This window comes from Silurus aristotelis (genome assembly GCF_946808225.1).
Source record: "Silurus aristotelis genome assembly, chromosome: 11".
NCBI lineage: Eukaryota > Metazoa > Chordata > Actinopteri > Siluriformes > Siluridae > Silurus > Silurus aristotelis.
In genome coordinates this window covers 15750880-15766187 of record NC_139584.1, presented here as the reverse complement: position 1 = coordinate 15766187, position 15308 = coordinate 15750880, and the positions used below count along the sequence as shown (strand labels likewise).

General features: G+C 34.2%; 2 protein-coding genes across 9 annotated transcripts; one reads left to right on the top strand and one right to left on the bottom strand.

Moving 5' to 3' along the window:
- nudt12 (nudix (nucleoside diphosphate linked moiety X)-type motif 12) lies at positions 1–7113 on the bottom strand. 3 transcript variants are annotated; one of them, XM_083553698.1, is made up of 7 exons: positions 6665–7088; positions 6250–6465; positions 2566–3137; positions 2194–2361; positions 1990–2103; positions 736–935; positions 1–663 (listed from the first exon to the last, which is right to left on the bottom strand). In XM_083553698.1, exons 2-7 carry the CDS (start codon positions 6453–6455, stop codon positions 553–555), a joined length of 1371 nt encoding a protein of 456 aa, XP_083409824.1. In that variant the 5' UTR covers positions 6456–6465; positions 6665–7088; the 3' UTR covers positions 1–552. The 3 variants fall into 3 exon arrangements, with proteins under 3 accessions (XP_083409824.1, XP_083409825.1, XP_083409826.1); XM_083553699.1 differs by having other exon boundaries at positions 404–663; positions 6984–7113; XM_083553700.1 differs by having other exon boundaries at positions 404–663; positions 6790–6903.
- A 3292-nt stretch (positions 7114–10405) lies between these two features.
- Positions 10406–14873, top strand: gramd2b (GRAM domain containing 2B). 6 transcript variants are annotated; one of them, XM_083553564.1, is made up of 13 exons: positions 10406–10575; positions 11060–11203; positions 11358–11445; positions 11601–11670; positions 11781–11884; positions 12262–12357; positions 12434–12505; positions 12614–12691; positions 12790–12904; positions 13131–13209; positions 13342–13446; positions 13536–13617; positions 13733–14873. In XM_083553564.1, exons 1-13 carry the CDS (start codon positions 10466–10468, stop codon positions 13772–13774), a joined length of 1185 nt encoding a protein of 394 aa, XP_083409690.1. In that variant the 5' UTR covers positions 10406–10465; the 3' UTR covers positions 13775–14873. The 6 variants fall into 6 exon arrangements, with proteins under 6 accessions (XP_083409690.1, XP_083409688.1, XP_083409691.1 ...); XM_083553562.1 differs by having other exon boundaries at positions 11556–11670; XM_083553565.1 differs by having other exon boundaries at positions 10407–10575; positions 11084–11203.
- The last annotated feature ends 435 nt before the right edge of the window (positions 14874–15308 follow it).

Genomic DNA, 15308 nt, shown 5'->3' with positions numbered 1-15308 from the left:
CAGGGTTGAGGGAGCAGTGCAGTGTGGCCTAAGCAAACTCTGGTTTCTACACATAAGTGCTTGTTAATTATATCTGAACATGGTGGAACAGCCCAGTAATTTGCTTGAGTAGCTGTACTATGGAATGGATTTGGCCATTTATCAGCTTTTAGCAGAAGTTTAGTTTTGACAAGGCAGACCCTTCAACCCTATCAATTTACAACCTCAACTCCTTTATATCAACGAGTTATAGGTTAGCTTGTCATGATTTCAAGAGATAACCTTGCTGGTAATACCTTGGAAAAAAATGAACAAATGCTAATTTTAAGGGAAAGCTGTAGTGATTTTTAAAGACTTTTAAAATGATAGTCTGGTCACTTCTATTTCTACAGCAATAATACAATTTCATTTATAATTATTATATGAATTTACCAGAGATTTGGTTTAAGATTACGGGTGTAAGATGCACTTTTAGGTCCCATCTCCCACTCTCATACTACACAAACATAAAAAAAAAAAACCTCAATAAATTTCATTCATTTCATTCTGTTAAATTTCACATTAACATTCAGTTCAAAGGTTTGAGTTTATACCAATCCAGTGTTTCACGAGGTAATGGGCAATAGCTTGTCTTGGAGGCATGGAAAAAAATGCTTGCTTACCATTCACAAGAGCGTCTATTACCTGCAAAATGTTATATGTTAATAAGTTTCTCAAATGTATAAAAATAAAAAAGCCAAAAATTTAGACACTTACCTCTTGCCTTGTGAACCAGCGAGCATCTTCGATTTCATTGTTGTCCACCTTTATGTCTGTGGATTCTGCTACTGCAAAGCAACCGATCATGAGCGATGAAGGCATTGGCCATGGCTGACAGGAAATATATTGGACAGGGCCAACAGTAACTCCACTTTCTTCAAAAACCTCTCTCCTTACTGCATTTTCAATGCTCTCACCTGTTTTAAAAAGAACAGCAACCTAATCAGTTAAAAAAAAAAACACCAGATTTTTTGGTTTCAGGTCTGGTGTCATTACGAGAGCGACATCTAGAGGCGAATCACCACGTGCTGCCTTTTTTGTTTTTGTTTTTTACACGTGAGACTACACGAAGAGCGCTGTATATTATATTTATTATTTATAATTTAATAATATTATAATTATATTTATTAATTTCCTTTTCCTCCTTTGGCCCAATTTTCACCGGTACCCTATTGGCTAACAATGATATTTATTAATTTATATATTTTTATAATTCACTACCTTTTTTTTTTTGTAATAAAGTTCAGCACTATTTTGTTCATTACTAGTGTTTGTTTTTTTTTTATCCAGAATCCATTTAGAAAACTATTGGTTGATTTTAAACCTAGCTATCGGTATCTGTAAAATCCACTATCAGTCGACCTCTAGTACCAAAATAAAAAAAAAATATATAAATGAATGCATAGATGTGCATTGTTCTTCTACATTATAACACTTACAACAGAGGGGTTTCTCATAGGTTCTTTGTATGGTTGCTGATTCTAGCATTCAATATGGGTTTTACTTGGAATCCCCTCTGAACTTTAAGCACTTTTTCTCATTTTTAGATTTTAAGTTTAATCTTCAGTAACTGATTTTGTAATGGATTCAAAGACAGTCCTGGGCAGAAATCAGAAATACACATTATGAAATAGATGCCACTCCATCACAAAGAACCATGCACACACGCACACACACGCGCACACACACGCACACACACACACGCACACACACGCGCACACATTAATACATGCATGCACTTACATAAATGTATTTATGGCAAAATGGGGAGAACGCATATTGCTTTAACCTTTAAGAAATTAAATTAATTAACACATTTTCCTGCTGCTCCCTCAAAAGAAAATTAATAATTAAAAAGTAACACTATTGACTCTCTCTATTTTATAATAAGTATTTTTTTTTATTCTATTGTTATACTTAAAAGAGAGTCCTACATTTTGTGTTAAGTGCAAACTTCTGATTTTCATCTACCTGGTTCAATGAACCCAGCAAGACATGAAAACATTCCTGGAGGAAATGCCTTCTTTCTTCCTAATAGGCACCGATTTCCATCTGGGTGAAGGACCAGCATGATCACAACAGGATCTGTAGTAAAGAAGCCGATAAATCTAGTGATTATTTCACTGGTAAAGATCATGATTTCTGCTAGAGAGAAGAAACAAGGAGGTTATTTACCAACTCTAGGATAACAGGTATTGTGGATTCCCTGGAGACTCCTGCAGCCTTCGGTTAAGCAAGTTCTTTTGTAACCTCCTTCATCCACTTTGGTCTTACCACCACATGTTGGGCAGAAACTGTACCGGTTGTGCCATGCAAGGACAGACCTGGCTTGTGCGATGATACCTGTGCATGTCAAAGAATAAAATGCAATGATGTGTAGATTAAAAGAGAAAACCGAGTACAGGGGATTCAGATACATGGAATTACAATTTTTCAGAATTCAGAAGTTACTGCTTCTATACGATCCTCAAATGTCACTTATAAAGTAACAAAAAATGCAAGATAAAGAAAACATTAAATGTAGACCTAATAAAAAAGATGGCCCACCTGCTTCATCTTCATTTAGCATTAAGAGCCTTGGCATTGGTCCTGTAAGGAAGAAGCTGTTTGAAGCTGTGACTTTAAGATTTTCTGTGGGATTCTCCCTGGTATTTAGAGCAAACCACGCAATGAGTCCGTCTTCCTTCAACACCGGCGAAGAAGTAGTACACTCCTGATTTTCTACTCCCAAAAAAACAACCACTGTGTCACTTTTTTCGAGAACATCTTTCACAGAATCCCTTCCAAACCTGTAGAGCTTTAACTTGGACTGAATTTCATTCATTTCTTCTTGCTCTGTTTTAACAAAAGGATCCAAGTTATGAAACACAATGAACACAGTTTCAGGAGAAGCCTGTTTAGCCGAAAGCCATTCCGTATCAGTCCTTTTATCACTCATTCTGTTGAGATATTCTCTACTGAAGTAACTTTCATTCTCTGGAGGTTTATTGCTTGGTAGAATCCCATTGAGAGTGCCATCTCCACTGCTAGATAAAAAACGAGCAATGTGTCGGTGTCCCCAGAATTTCGCTATGTCATGTGCAGTCTGGCCAGACTTATTCATCAAGTCTTTCTTACACCTGTCGACAAGAAAGGTTTATTTTAGTCAAGGAACTTTACACTTAACACTATCATCAAATGTTTACACAGCTGAGAGACTCTGCCTCTCTAAAATTCATATTTATATTTAATCAACTTACTGACCTGTTGTCAATTAACTGAATTAGTAGCATAATTAATTTTGTAACAATGACTTTTTCCAGACTTTTGTTGCCCCGTCCCAACTTTTTTGAGATCTGTTGCAGCCGTCAAATTCAAAATGACCTTGTTTTTTCTTTAAAATGGTACATGTTCTAAGTTTACACGTGATATGTTTTTTTCCTATTGTGAATAAAATATGGATTTATAAGATTTGCATGTCATTGCATTTTGTTTTTATTTACATTTAACACAATGTCCCAACTTTAATGGAATTCAGGTTGTATTTATTATTATATGAACGATTTTCTTTGCACATTTTGCTCTGATTTGTGTCTGTTCACTGTCTTATTGCCTCATTGTAATTTGTTGTGCCATTGTTTGTACATGCATAGTCTTGTGTATAGCTCTAAATGTTCTAGTTATTTTTGTGTCAACTGTGAATTTATGTTTTCTGGACCAGCTGGAATCAAATTCCTTGTGTGTGTGTGTGTGTGTGTGTGTGTGTGTGTGTGTGTGTGTGTGTGTGTGTGTGTGTGTGTGTGTGTGTGTGTGTGTGTGTGTGTGTGTACTTGGCCAATAAAACGGATTCTGATTGTTTTTATGTATTTATTTTTTTTATTAGATTAGATTAGATTAGATTCAACTTTATTGTTATTACACATGTACAAGTACAAGGCAACGAAATGCAGTTTGGGTCTAACCAGAGTGCAATAACAGCAAGTGCAGGATATATAGTTTTGACATGAATTTACATAGTTAAATAAAATGAAATATAGACTATAAACAGTAATTTAAAGATGTATATGTACTATAAATGTAGTATACAGATGACTAAATACAGTGCCTTGCGAAAGTATTCGGCCCCCTTGAACTTTGCAACCTTTTGCCACATTTCAGGCTTCAAACATAAAGATATAAAACTGTAATTTTTTTGTGAAGAATCAACAACAAGTGGGACACAATCATGAAGTGGAACGAAATTTATTGGATATTTCAAACTTTTTTAACAAATAAAAAACTGAAAAATTGCGCGTGCAAAATTATTCAGCCCCTTTAAGTTAATACTTTGTAGCGCCACCTTTTGCTGCGATTACAGCTGTAAGTCGCTTGGGGTATGTCTCTATCAGTTTTGCACATAGAGAGAATGAAATTTTTGCCCATTCCTCCTTACAAAACAGCTCAAGTTCAGTGAGGTTGGATGGAGAGCATTTGTGAACAGCAGTTTTCAGTTCTTTCCACAGATTCTCGATTGGATTCAGGTCTGGTCTTTGACTTGGCCATTCTAACACCTGGATATGTTTATTTGTGAACCATTCCATTGTAGATTTTGCTTTATGTTTTGGATCATTGTCTTGTTGGAAGACAAATCTCCGTCCCAGTCTCAGGTCTTTCGCAGACTCCATCAGGTTTTCTTCCAGAATGGTCCTGTATTTCGCTCCATCCATCTTCCCATCAATTTTAACCATCTTCCCTGTCCCTGCTAAAGAAAAGCAGGCCCAAACCATGATGCTGCCACCACCATGTTTGACAGTGGGGATGGTGTGTTCAGGGTGATGAGCTGTGTTGCTTTTACGCCAAACATAACGTTTTGCATTGTTGCCAAAAAACGCGATTTTGGTTTCATCTGACCAGAGCACCTTCTACCACATGTTTGGTGTGTCTCCCAGGTGGCTTGTGGCAAACTTTAAACGACACTTTTTATGGATATCTTTAAGAAATAACTTTCTTCTTGCCACTCTTCCATAAAGGCCAGATTTGTGCAGTATACGACTGATTGTTGTCCTATGGACAGAGTCTCCCACCTCAGCTGTAGATCTCTGCAGTTCATCCAGAGTGATCATGGGCCTCTTGGCTGCATCTCTAATCAGTCTTCTCCTTGTAAGAGCTAAAAGTTTAGAGGGACGGCCAGGTCTTGGTAGATTTGCAGTGGTCTGATACTCCTTCCATTTCAATATTATCGCTTGCACAGTGCTCCTTGGGATGTTTAAAGCTTGGGAAATCTTTTTGTATCCAAATCCGGCTTTAAACTTCTCCACAACAGTATCTCGGACCTGCCTGGTGTGTTCCTTGTTCTTCATGATGCTCTCTGAGCTTTAAACGGACCTCTAAAACGATCACAGTGCAGGTGCATTTATACGGAGACTTGATTACACACAGGTGGGTTCTATTTATCATCATTAGTCATTTAGGTCAACATTGGATCATTCAGAGATCCTCACTGAACTCCTGGAGAGAGTTTGCTGCACTGAAAGTAAAGGGGCTGAATAATTTTGCACGCCCAATTTTTCAGTTTTTTATTTGTTAAAAAAGTTTGAAATATCCAATAAATTTTGTTCCACTTCATGATTGTGTCCCACTTGTTGTTGATTCTTCACAAAAAATTACAGTTTTATATCTTTATGCTTGAAGCCTGAAATGTGACAAAAGGTCGCAAAGTTCAAGGGGGCCGAATACTTTCGCAAGGCACTGTATGTACTAAAAACATAATATACAGATTAATATATATATATATATATATATATATATATATATATATATATATATATATATGTACTATGAATATAATTACAGATGAATATGAATATATATGTACTATGAACAATAATATTCATATTCATCTGTAATTATATTATATAATATATATTATTATATTATATATATATATATATATATATATATATATATATATATATATATATATATATATATATATATATATATATATATTCATCTGTATATTATGTTTTATATATTATATGCATCATCTTGGTCCAGAAGGAACGTTGTTTTGTTTCACTCTGTACAAGTTGTGTCGAGACAAAACTTAAAAAAATCCACTTTATATTATGTTATATGACATTTTTCTTCAAGCAGTGTGAGAGCAAGTGAGGTTTAGGTCCTTGCATTACAGTTTCTCTGGTAATGCTGAGACTACACACATACCTTTGTGTCATGAAACAAAAGATTATAAGTAAACATTAGAAAACGTACCCATTTAAAAGTAGCGCTTTTGCCACATCAAAGTGTCCGTTTCTCGCAGCCAGCATTAAGGCTGTCCATCCCTGTCTCCCACTTTCATTGAGTAGCTGACTGGAGTGAGAGATCATACTGGAAATTGTGGCCAAGTCCCCCCTGGAAGCATAATCCAGGAACTGTTCAAGCAGCTCATCCTTAGCACTCATCTGAACACTTGTCATGTCTTAAGTACTGAAACAAAATAATAAATAATAATTATAAAAAACATTGGAGCATACATAAATGGATGTTTAATTGTATGTTTATATGAGAAATACATTAAGTTATCTAACACATTGTTTACTAGCATTAAATGTCATGTAAGTGAACGGTCAAAGTAGAAGGATTTTTAAATCTCAGCTTTTGTACTACTTTTAATTTGATCACTTACTTGTTAAGGATCAGTTGGTGGAATGTGATATGAGAGCTTTCAGTCAGCAGAAATCTGGTTTAGGCTTAGTAGGTTTTAGGCATAAAGTATATGCAAGAATATGTTTAATATTAATAAAAGTTAACCTTTCAAATCTGACTCCAAAGTCACAAAGAATGTACTATGCACCATGGTATAGGGTTGCATAAGTAAGGTGGACGGTTTCCGTCTGAAATGGTGCCCTACTCCCTATTCCCTACAATGTGTTTACACTCTAAAGATTATTGCTTGGACTCGAACCTATTTTAATGTGTAAATGTAGAAATGTAAATAACATCACCAGATATTCTCCACAGTGTTTTAGACGGGAATCAAAACAATGCACAAAAGTCCACAAAAAGTGCACTATGTAGTGAATAGGGTGTGATTTCAGACACTTGTAAACAAGAGTCGGCCGCCGCATGTTGATGACGTAAACATCACGTGACACATTGGCCTGGCAAGCTCAGTTCACATGCGGACCCTAGTGGTTGAAGCAGGGGTCTGACTTTTTTTTTCTGTGTAGTCCATCCACATGGTCACGTTCAGGTGACACTAACAGTATTATTGTGGAGATTTTATTATGATTTAAAATGCATTTATTATGCCTCCTAGTGTTATTATTTTGTTATGCATCGTACAGACAAATGAACATTACATAAAAATTATATATATATATATATATATATATATATATATATATATATATATATATATATATATATATATATTAGAAGAGCATTATTACTCTGTCATAATGACATTTTTCTTATTCATTGCTATCGAAATCAATATAAATATATGTGTGTGTGTGTGTGTGTGTGTGTGTGTGTGTGTGTGTGTGTGTGTGTGTGTGTGTGTGTATATATACAACAAGTAAATAGCTATAAGGCAGTGGCAGTAAGAAAATGATAACTAATAATAATAATAATTATTATTATAATAATAATAATAATAATAATAATAATAATAATAATAATAATAATAATAATAATAATAATAACAGTTTGACAGTTAGTGGATTTTACCAATATCGATAGCTAGGTTGGAACTTTATTACAAAAAATATAATAATAATAACACTACATGAAAATGTGCTAAAGAATATAAATATGAATATATTCATGAATAAATATGATTATATAATTATTAATGAATAAGGGAAATTCAAGCTTGAAAGCCAACCTTTATTATTAAATACTGATATTATATGAGTTGAAAATTAAATGTTCAAAATGTATCACTGGCATTGTTCAGAGGGCCGTGGTTTTGGTCCCCTAATGTAAGGCACCAGGGCACATCTACTTCATTAGGACACAAACATGTTTAAATCAAGAATTATATACAGTATGTACATATCTGTAATGTATTAGAAAATGTAAGGGACCAACTACAGTATGTGTAGACCTTATAAACAGTCTTTTAAAAAGCATTAAAGCATAGTTTACATTAGAAATATCTCAATTAATAAAACACATACAATGTTCACTGTCTGTTTTAGTGTTATAAATATATCCTTGCGTTATGAATGCATTTTCTTTCGTTTACATAAACATAAAAGGAATTGGAACCCTCACTTTCACCTTTACACAAACAAGGCATGCATTACAGTGTGTGGTATAAATTAGGCAGACCAGCATTTCCAGCATAATATCTTTCTACTGACTGATATACAGTATAACAACATCACAGCTGTCCTTATTGACTGCATAATGAGGATTGACGTTATTGCTCATGGTGTTTTGAACAGCTGAACAGCGTGTGAATCAGAGAAGTCACAAAAGAACAAACAAGCTCATTGAAAGCAAAGTAACAAGCCACAAATCACATCAAATGTCATCATTAGTATGCACAGTAACAGTAAAACCTCTAACCTCGTTAATAAGACTTGATTAGACACCAGTGTTTAGGGATAAGAACAGAAAAATCATGTCTCCAGAAAAAAACTAAATCATTAAAAAAAGCCTAGTTAGATGAATCCAGATTCTTTTTTATTGTATGAGAATTATTAGAATTTGGCACCAAAAATTAAGTTTATGGCACCATTTTTTGTGTGTACTAGCCAGTGCTGACAGCTTTTAATGTTTTTCTGGCAAACATTTTCGAGTGAAAATGTTTTGCTGGAAGACATTTGGACCCCAATATATTTCGAAGAACTTCTGAATGAGACACAAAAAAAAATAATGCCTTTATTTTACACAAGCAAATACAGCAATGCAGTCAAATTCTTTTCTTCACATACACTAATTTATTAGAAGGTTGTGGTTAGTCATGATAATGACACTTGGAATAGGGAAGGTTTAGCACCTTGCCCAAGTATACAACATTAGAAGCTCAGTATTGCTGGGGTTTGAACTCCTGACCGTCTCCTCTGTAACCCAGAGCCTTAACCCCTGAGCTGCTAAAACAGACTTTCGCTTACAGATGTCCACAATTATCTAGTGCATATGTGTCCAACTCAGCAAGTTTTGTTGTGGGAAATCAGAGCCAAATCAGCTGGGCCATTTACAGAGGGAGAGTTTCTCAAGAGCTGCATGATGAAGGTGTGCGACGTCTTGTGTTTGACAGGAGATATTTCTATGCTGAGTGAAATATTTTAAGTTATTTCAAGTTTGATTTTTTCTGGAATAATATCCCTGTCTTTTTTATTCATACTCGTGTTCAAAAAACATTTAGTTTTAGTGTGTTCAATAAATATTTATCCTGTTCGGCCCGCAACCTAAAGTGTGCTTCGAGTTTTGGCCCCCTGTGCAATTGAGTTTGACACCCTGATCTAGTGTCACTGTGAGCAGAACTGTTCCATTGGCCCTTGGCCATGAATAGCTTGACATTGCTGGTTATGGCTTGTAATTCATTAAAACAGGATGAAATATTTTACTCTTGCATATACCACATACAAACACTATATAGACAAAAGTATTGAGACACCTGACTTTTCCAGCCAAATGTGTATTTTTCTGTACTTAGATGGGGTAGCATTACGTTTCTTTTCGCTTGAAGTAGCAAACCCAAACCTGTTGGATGACCACATCAAAAGACATTAAACACAACTCGTGCCTCCAACTTTGTTGTAACAGTTAGGAAGGAACCATATATGGCTGGAAGAGTCAGGTGTCCCAGCACCTTTCTCCATATAATGTACATGCATCCATCGTAAAGAATGACACTATAGCAACATATTTATGCCCAACACTGTGTCGGCACAGTGAGGTAACTTTTTCAACAGTTGGAAAAGTGTTGATTCTTTATAGCCATAATAATGTAATACTCCACTATATTTGTGTAAGTGAAAACATCTATGAAATGTGACTAATTCTTAAATAATAAACAAAAAAAAATCATAATTGTTGGCAAATTGCTTTAGTATAAATAGGAACTAAACTCTCCAAATATGATTTTATGGGAAACTTCAAGTTGGTAATGGTCCTCTACTTCTCAGCAAGTTTACATATTATATGTATTGTATACTATATATTACAAACCAATATATTTTGTATAATAAAGACATATGTAACTCAAGATACGTTTTGTGTACTCTACATGTACCGAATGTGTGCCAGTGTATGTACAGAGAGTTTTCAGACCCTACAATCTTTTAGCAGAATTGTAACCTTTACCCACAGTAGCCACATCATTGTTTGTCATTTTAGAGAAGCAAACAAATCACTTATTAACTGACCGCATTTGGGTCAGAGACCTCCCAACTGGCTTAAATCTGATAACACAAAAGGGTCTTTGTAAATAAACTCATGAAGGGAGAAGAATCATTTGATACTTTTGGGGATGGAAATACCTTTTAGCTGTGCAGATTCAGTCCTCAGAAACAAAACGGATTCAATAAGACCAACATGTTCTGTTTTACCCAGCCAACAGAATGAGCACAAGCTGCAATGGTAAGTTCAGATAATGTGTTTGATTTGACATAACTATATTTTTCTATATTGGCAAAATCAACCAATTTCACAAAGCAAAGCTACAACAAATGGTAACAAATCTAATATGCTGTGGTCTTGCTGTTAAAAGACATCTTGTAACTGAATTTAAATAGCGCACAAAGATCAATCCACACCACTGTATTTGTTTTCTGAAATAAAAATCTACATTTTGAATCGGAACTCTAAATCTAAATTTTAAATAAAGCAGACACTACAAGACCCACAGCCACTAAATGTTTGTTAGAGGTGTTGTTGGGAGAGCCCCCCTCCAAAAAATGTTTTAATTGTAACTAAAATTAAAAATACAATTTGAAATTACAGATACTTTTTCAGCTTCTTATTGCAAGTTTTTCATTTTCAAACAGTTTATATTAGATATATTAATCACTTTTCTTTTTTATCATACATACTGCAAATGTGCATGCTAAATGAAGAGGTACAGCTTCTGTTCTTTTCTTTACCTAAGTCATAATACTGAAAATGGAAGAGATGAGAACTTAAGGAAAATAATCAAATCAAATGTGCCCATGTCAGTGGACTCTCAATCTGAAATCTTGGAAAGAAGAGGAAAACCAACACTAATTAGGTATAATGTATATATGACTAGTTTAAGTAAGAACAATATCATTATTTTCATCTAATGCAGCTCCTATTGATTATGTATCATATTTTTTTAAAATTTGAAACAATGCCTTATAAGAACACATATGTAATTTATTCGGTTTGTTTCCTTTTTGCAGGTCCAGAACATTTGATCCCTCATTATTGTCACATGGCCAAAGTGACACAGAGTCAAAGACAGAAAGAAAAAAGCAACAAGGCTGCAATGTGAGTGACCGTGTGTATAAATTATGGTGAAAACGTTAAAAGTTAATAAAGTACTTTTTTTAGTACTTATATTCAACAAGTAGGTTTGTGCACTTGTCAAATAACTTTAGATGGACGCTGGGATTCAGATCAAATATTATCATATGATGTTTCAGTTTCCTCGGACAAACACCCAATACCATAAAATTTTCAAAGATGTTAGTGAGAATGAGCTGCTGAAACAAAGTAAGCAAACGTTTCTTATATTGTTATTAAAGTTCACCTACTTGCTTCATTTTTATGTAATTTTTTAAATGGTCAAATTTGTCAACATCTAGTAAGTATTGTGTCCACAGGTTACACATGTGCACTGCAGAAAGATATTCTCTATCAAGGGAGACTTTTTGTATCTGATAACTGGATCTGTTTCCATTCCAAAGTCTTTGGTAAAGACACCAAGGTATTCAAATACCATTCGCTGATAAGTTCTGCACCAAGAATTATCAGAATGTTAGATTGGTTTATATTGGGTTAAAACTGTGAAAGTCTTCATTAGTTTTGTAGTATATATTTTATTGCATTTATTTATTTTTATACATTTTGAAAGATTAGGTGTCTATATTTTTATGCAGTTTGATAGAGCTTTTATCTTAAATTTCATGTATTATTTATTTTATATTTTAGGTTTAATTTTAAGGTTAAGGGGTTTTTGTTTGTTTGTTTGTTTTTTCTTGTCCATGGCATGACCTTGATGTGCAGTACTTTGGTAAATATCTGTTTTGTTGATCTATGTTCAGTTATATAATTAACCTTTACTCAATTCATTACATGTTCCAGATTGCCATTCCAGTTATATCTGTATCAGAGATAAAAAAAACTAAAACTGCCATCTTAGTACCAAATGCACTGATTATTGCCACAGCACAAGAAAGGGTAAGTTTGCTTTCATTTGAGTTGCAAATCGCTAGTGAGGAATGAATTATAATTCAGATTTTTAATGTTTTCACAGTTTGTTTTTGTGTCATTCTTGTCCCGAGATACAACATACAAGGTTTTGATGTCAGTGTGCTCCCATTTGGATGTAAGTGTCTGAAACAGCATATTTTATATTTTGTTTTAATTCCATACATTCAATATATTGCTGGTACCTATAATCAGGGTAGCATCTCATTTGCTTATTTTGTCACAGGACAAGTGTCTGGGAAGCATCGCTATTCATTCCTCTGTAGATGGCAATTACACATTGTTACCTTCAAGACTTCCCATGGTTCTTATGCAGAATATATTTTTCTAAATGTTTAAAAATGTCACTTGGTACTTGTCAAGTTTCATTTCACACAGTTGTCTTGCTTTTGGATTTGTCAGAATTTCTCAGCAGATTTGTCAGATTTGGATGGTCCAGTCGTTCAAAGGAGACAAGAAACTGGATATAGCAGTAGCTCAGACTCTCCAGATTCACCAGAGTATGAGAAAATGCCAGGTCAGTTCTCTAAAAGATTATATTGATGGAAATTCTACTTCTGAGTAACGTTTAATATGGCAAATGAAAACAGCTTCAAATATTTTAAAAGTTGTAAAAATATTTATCAGACATAATATGAGAGATGTAATATCAAAGGAGTTTTTTTATTGTTATCTAATAACATTTGACAATTTAGACAAACGCAATGATCAGCTGATAAATGTATGTTTATCTATATTTTTAGAACTCAAACAGAAGGTTTATGACAGTAAAAGACTGAGACCAAGCTTACTTAACATTCTTCTGATGGTGTACCTATTGCTGTGAGTCATATGCCTTATTATTCAGTTTCTGCTTCAATCAGTTAAAAAGAAATGTATAAAATTATGTAAAAATGTATCAAATTATATATCAAATTAAAGAAGGTTCATTTCCAATTTTGGTTTCCCATTCAGCATCTGCATTTTGGTTTTATCTTCGTGTTACATGGCTTTCAAGATCGTCTCTCTGGAAAAGACGTTAAACTCTCTAGGCAATATGGCTGAATTTACTTATGATGGGTAATAAAATAATTCCAATAATACCCAGTTCTATAATTAAGATGAAATACATGTTTCTTGATCAATTGGATGCTATGTGTCATTTACAGAGATGAATACGACAACATATACTCTGAGGATCCATCTAGGATCTATTCTGCTGTTTCCAATAACCTTTTGAAGCTGGAAAAGGTACATAATTGACCTAGTGAAAAAAGTGGTTGGTTCTCCAAGAACTGTATGGTCTGCAAAGTTTTGTGTGAAAATGTAGCCTTTGCTAATAAAGTGGTCTTTATTTTCTCCACAGATTCAGAGAGGCCTACAGAAACTACTGGATACAACAAAGTGATGCTCGATAATTCCTCAGATATCAGTCATCACTAAGTGCTAAGGTCTCTGTGTATTGGTATTGCAAGTCTGGTAATGTCCAAATATACAGACTAACATAGTGAGTGTTTTCCTCTACGTAAAAGCACAACAATCAACTTTGTTTTACTGCTCACAACAATGTTGTTGTTCTTTTTTTTATTATAAATGTTTTTTTGTCTCTGAAAAGCACGCAAAAGCAGGATTGTTTGCATGCACAAAATGCTTTGTAGGATTTTAGTTCAATCCAGGAAATTATCATTTTGTTTATGCATGTGCTAGAGATACACAATGATAGACCACAGTGGGTTTAATATATACCACTTCACCATTGAATGTCTAACTTTAACAGCTGGATGGGGAAAAAAGCATGCTATACAATAACGCATTAATATATACTTTAGACGCTTCCTTAAAATATAGTAGTGCACCCATACTATTGAAAAGGGACAGATTTAGTTATAATACAGTGCAAATCTATAAGGAAATAATCTACTCCGATAAAATTACATGTACATTGTATTTTTCCTTCTTTGTTTGGATTTTTGTACTATATAACATATTGTGTAAATGTAAATATATATGCCGTGTCAATATGTTGATTTTGTCTTATCGATGCTAGAATCAGTCACAGTTCAATTCCCAGAATGCAACACAGCCTACAAACTTGGACACCAAGAGCAACAACACCTAAAATACGCAGACTTGTGTTCACTGTTACCATCTTTATAGTCACACACTTAACCCAATCATGAACCATACCATAAATCCACACACAGCCCTACAGCTAACCGTAAACAATATGATGAATCTGATATATAGAATTTTGATCCTATTTGGTTTTTTATGGGTTTTAATTCTTACCTTGCATTTGCTAATCACTTGGCAACTACCTGTTTCCTGTTATGAGTTTGTATAGTGATTTGGATCTGTTTTTAGTTTTCTAAATGAAGCTCATGCTTTCATCCTTGCTGCCTGACAGATTGAGCTGAATTCCTGGAAACTCAGTACAGTAGTTTATCGGCTTAATGAATGCTTGGACAGAAATAGCCATAAATTAAAAGAAGTCATGTTTCTCTTGAGTAGGTGTTTTACTGTAATAAATGTAACCACGTTATAAGAATTGGTTATTGAGGTTCAGTGTTTCAATATGTAATGTACATGAAGCATGTATACAAGCTACAGAATCCAGTCATCCAAGTGTCATTCTTCTCAGATCACAGCTTCCTACAAATACTGTATCAATGAATATCAACAGTTGTCAACAAATGACAGCTATTTAGCTGTTTTGGGGGCATATCATCTGTGAAGAGGTTTACATCAAAAAGACCTAGATAAAGGTGACTTATCCCCAGCTTGAAATGCTACAAAAGATTTCTTAGATTTATCAATTTCTTCTGGTTTCTTTCTTAACCCACATGTTAACAAATAAACCAAGAAAGTCATTTGGACAAAAGCCATTTGGCCCTTTAAAAATGTAATTGTCTAAAACATACATTTGCACACAACAATGTCAA

Excerpts from the sequence above, each read along its gene's own strand:
- gramd2b (XM_083553562.1), top strand. The coding sequence starts at position 10,466 with ATGGAAATACCTTTTAGCTGTGCAGATTCAGTCCTCAGAAACAAAACG. Across the intron at positions 11,671-11,780 it reads GAATGAGCTGCTGAAACAAA|GTTACACATGTGCACTGCAG; the intron begins GTAAGCAAACGT and ends TTGTGTCCACAG. Across the intron at positions 12,506-12,613 it reads CAGTGTGCTCCCATTTGGAT|GACAAGTGTCTGGGAAGCAT; the intron begins GTAAGTGTCTGA and ends ATTTTGTCACAG.
- nudt12 (XM_083553699.1), bottom strand. The coding sequence starts at position 6,455 with ATGACAAGTGTTCAGATGAGTGCTAAGGATGAGCTGCTTGAACAGTTC. Across the intron at positions 2,362-2,565 it reads GCTAAATGAAGATGAAGCAG|GTATCATCGCACAAGCCAGG; the intron begins GTGGGCCATCTT and ends TGACATGCACAG. Across the intron at positions 664-735 it reads GCTGGTTCACAAGGCAAGAG|GTAATAGACGCTCTTGTGAA; the intron begins GTAAGTGTCTAA and ends AACATTTTGCAG.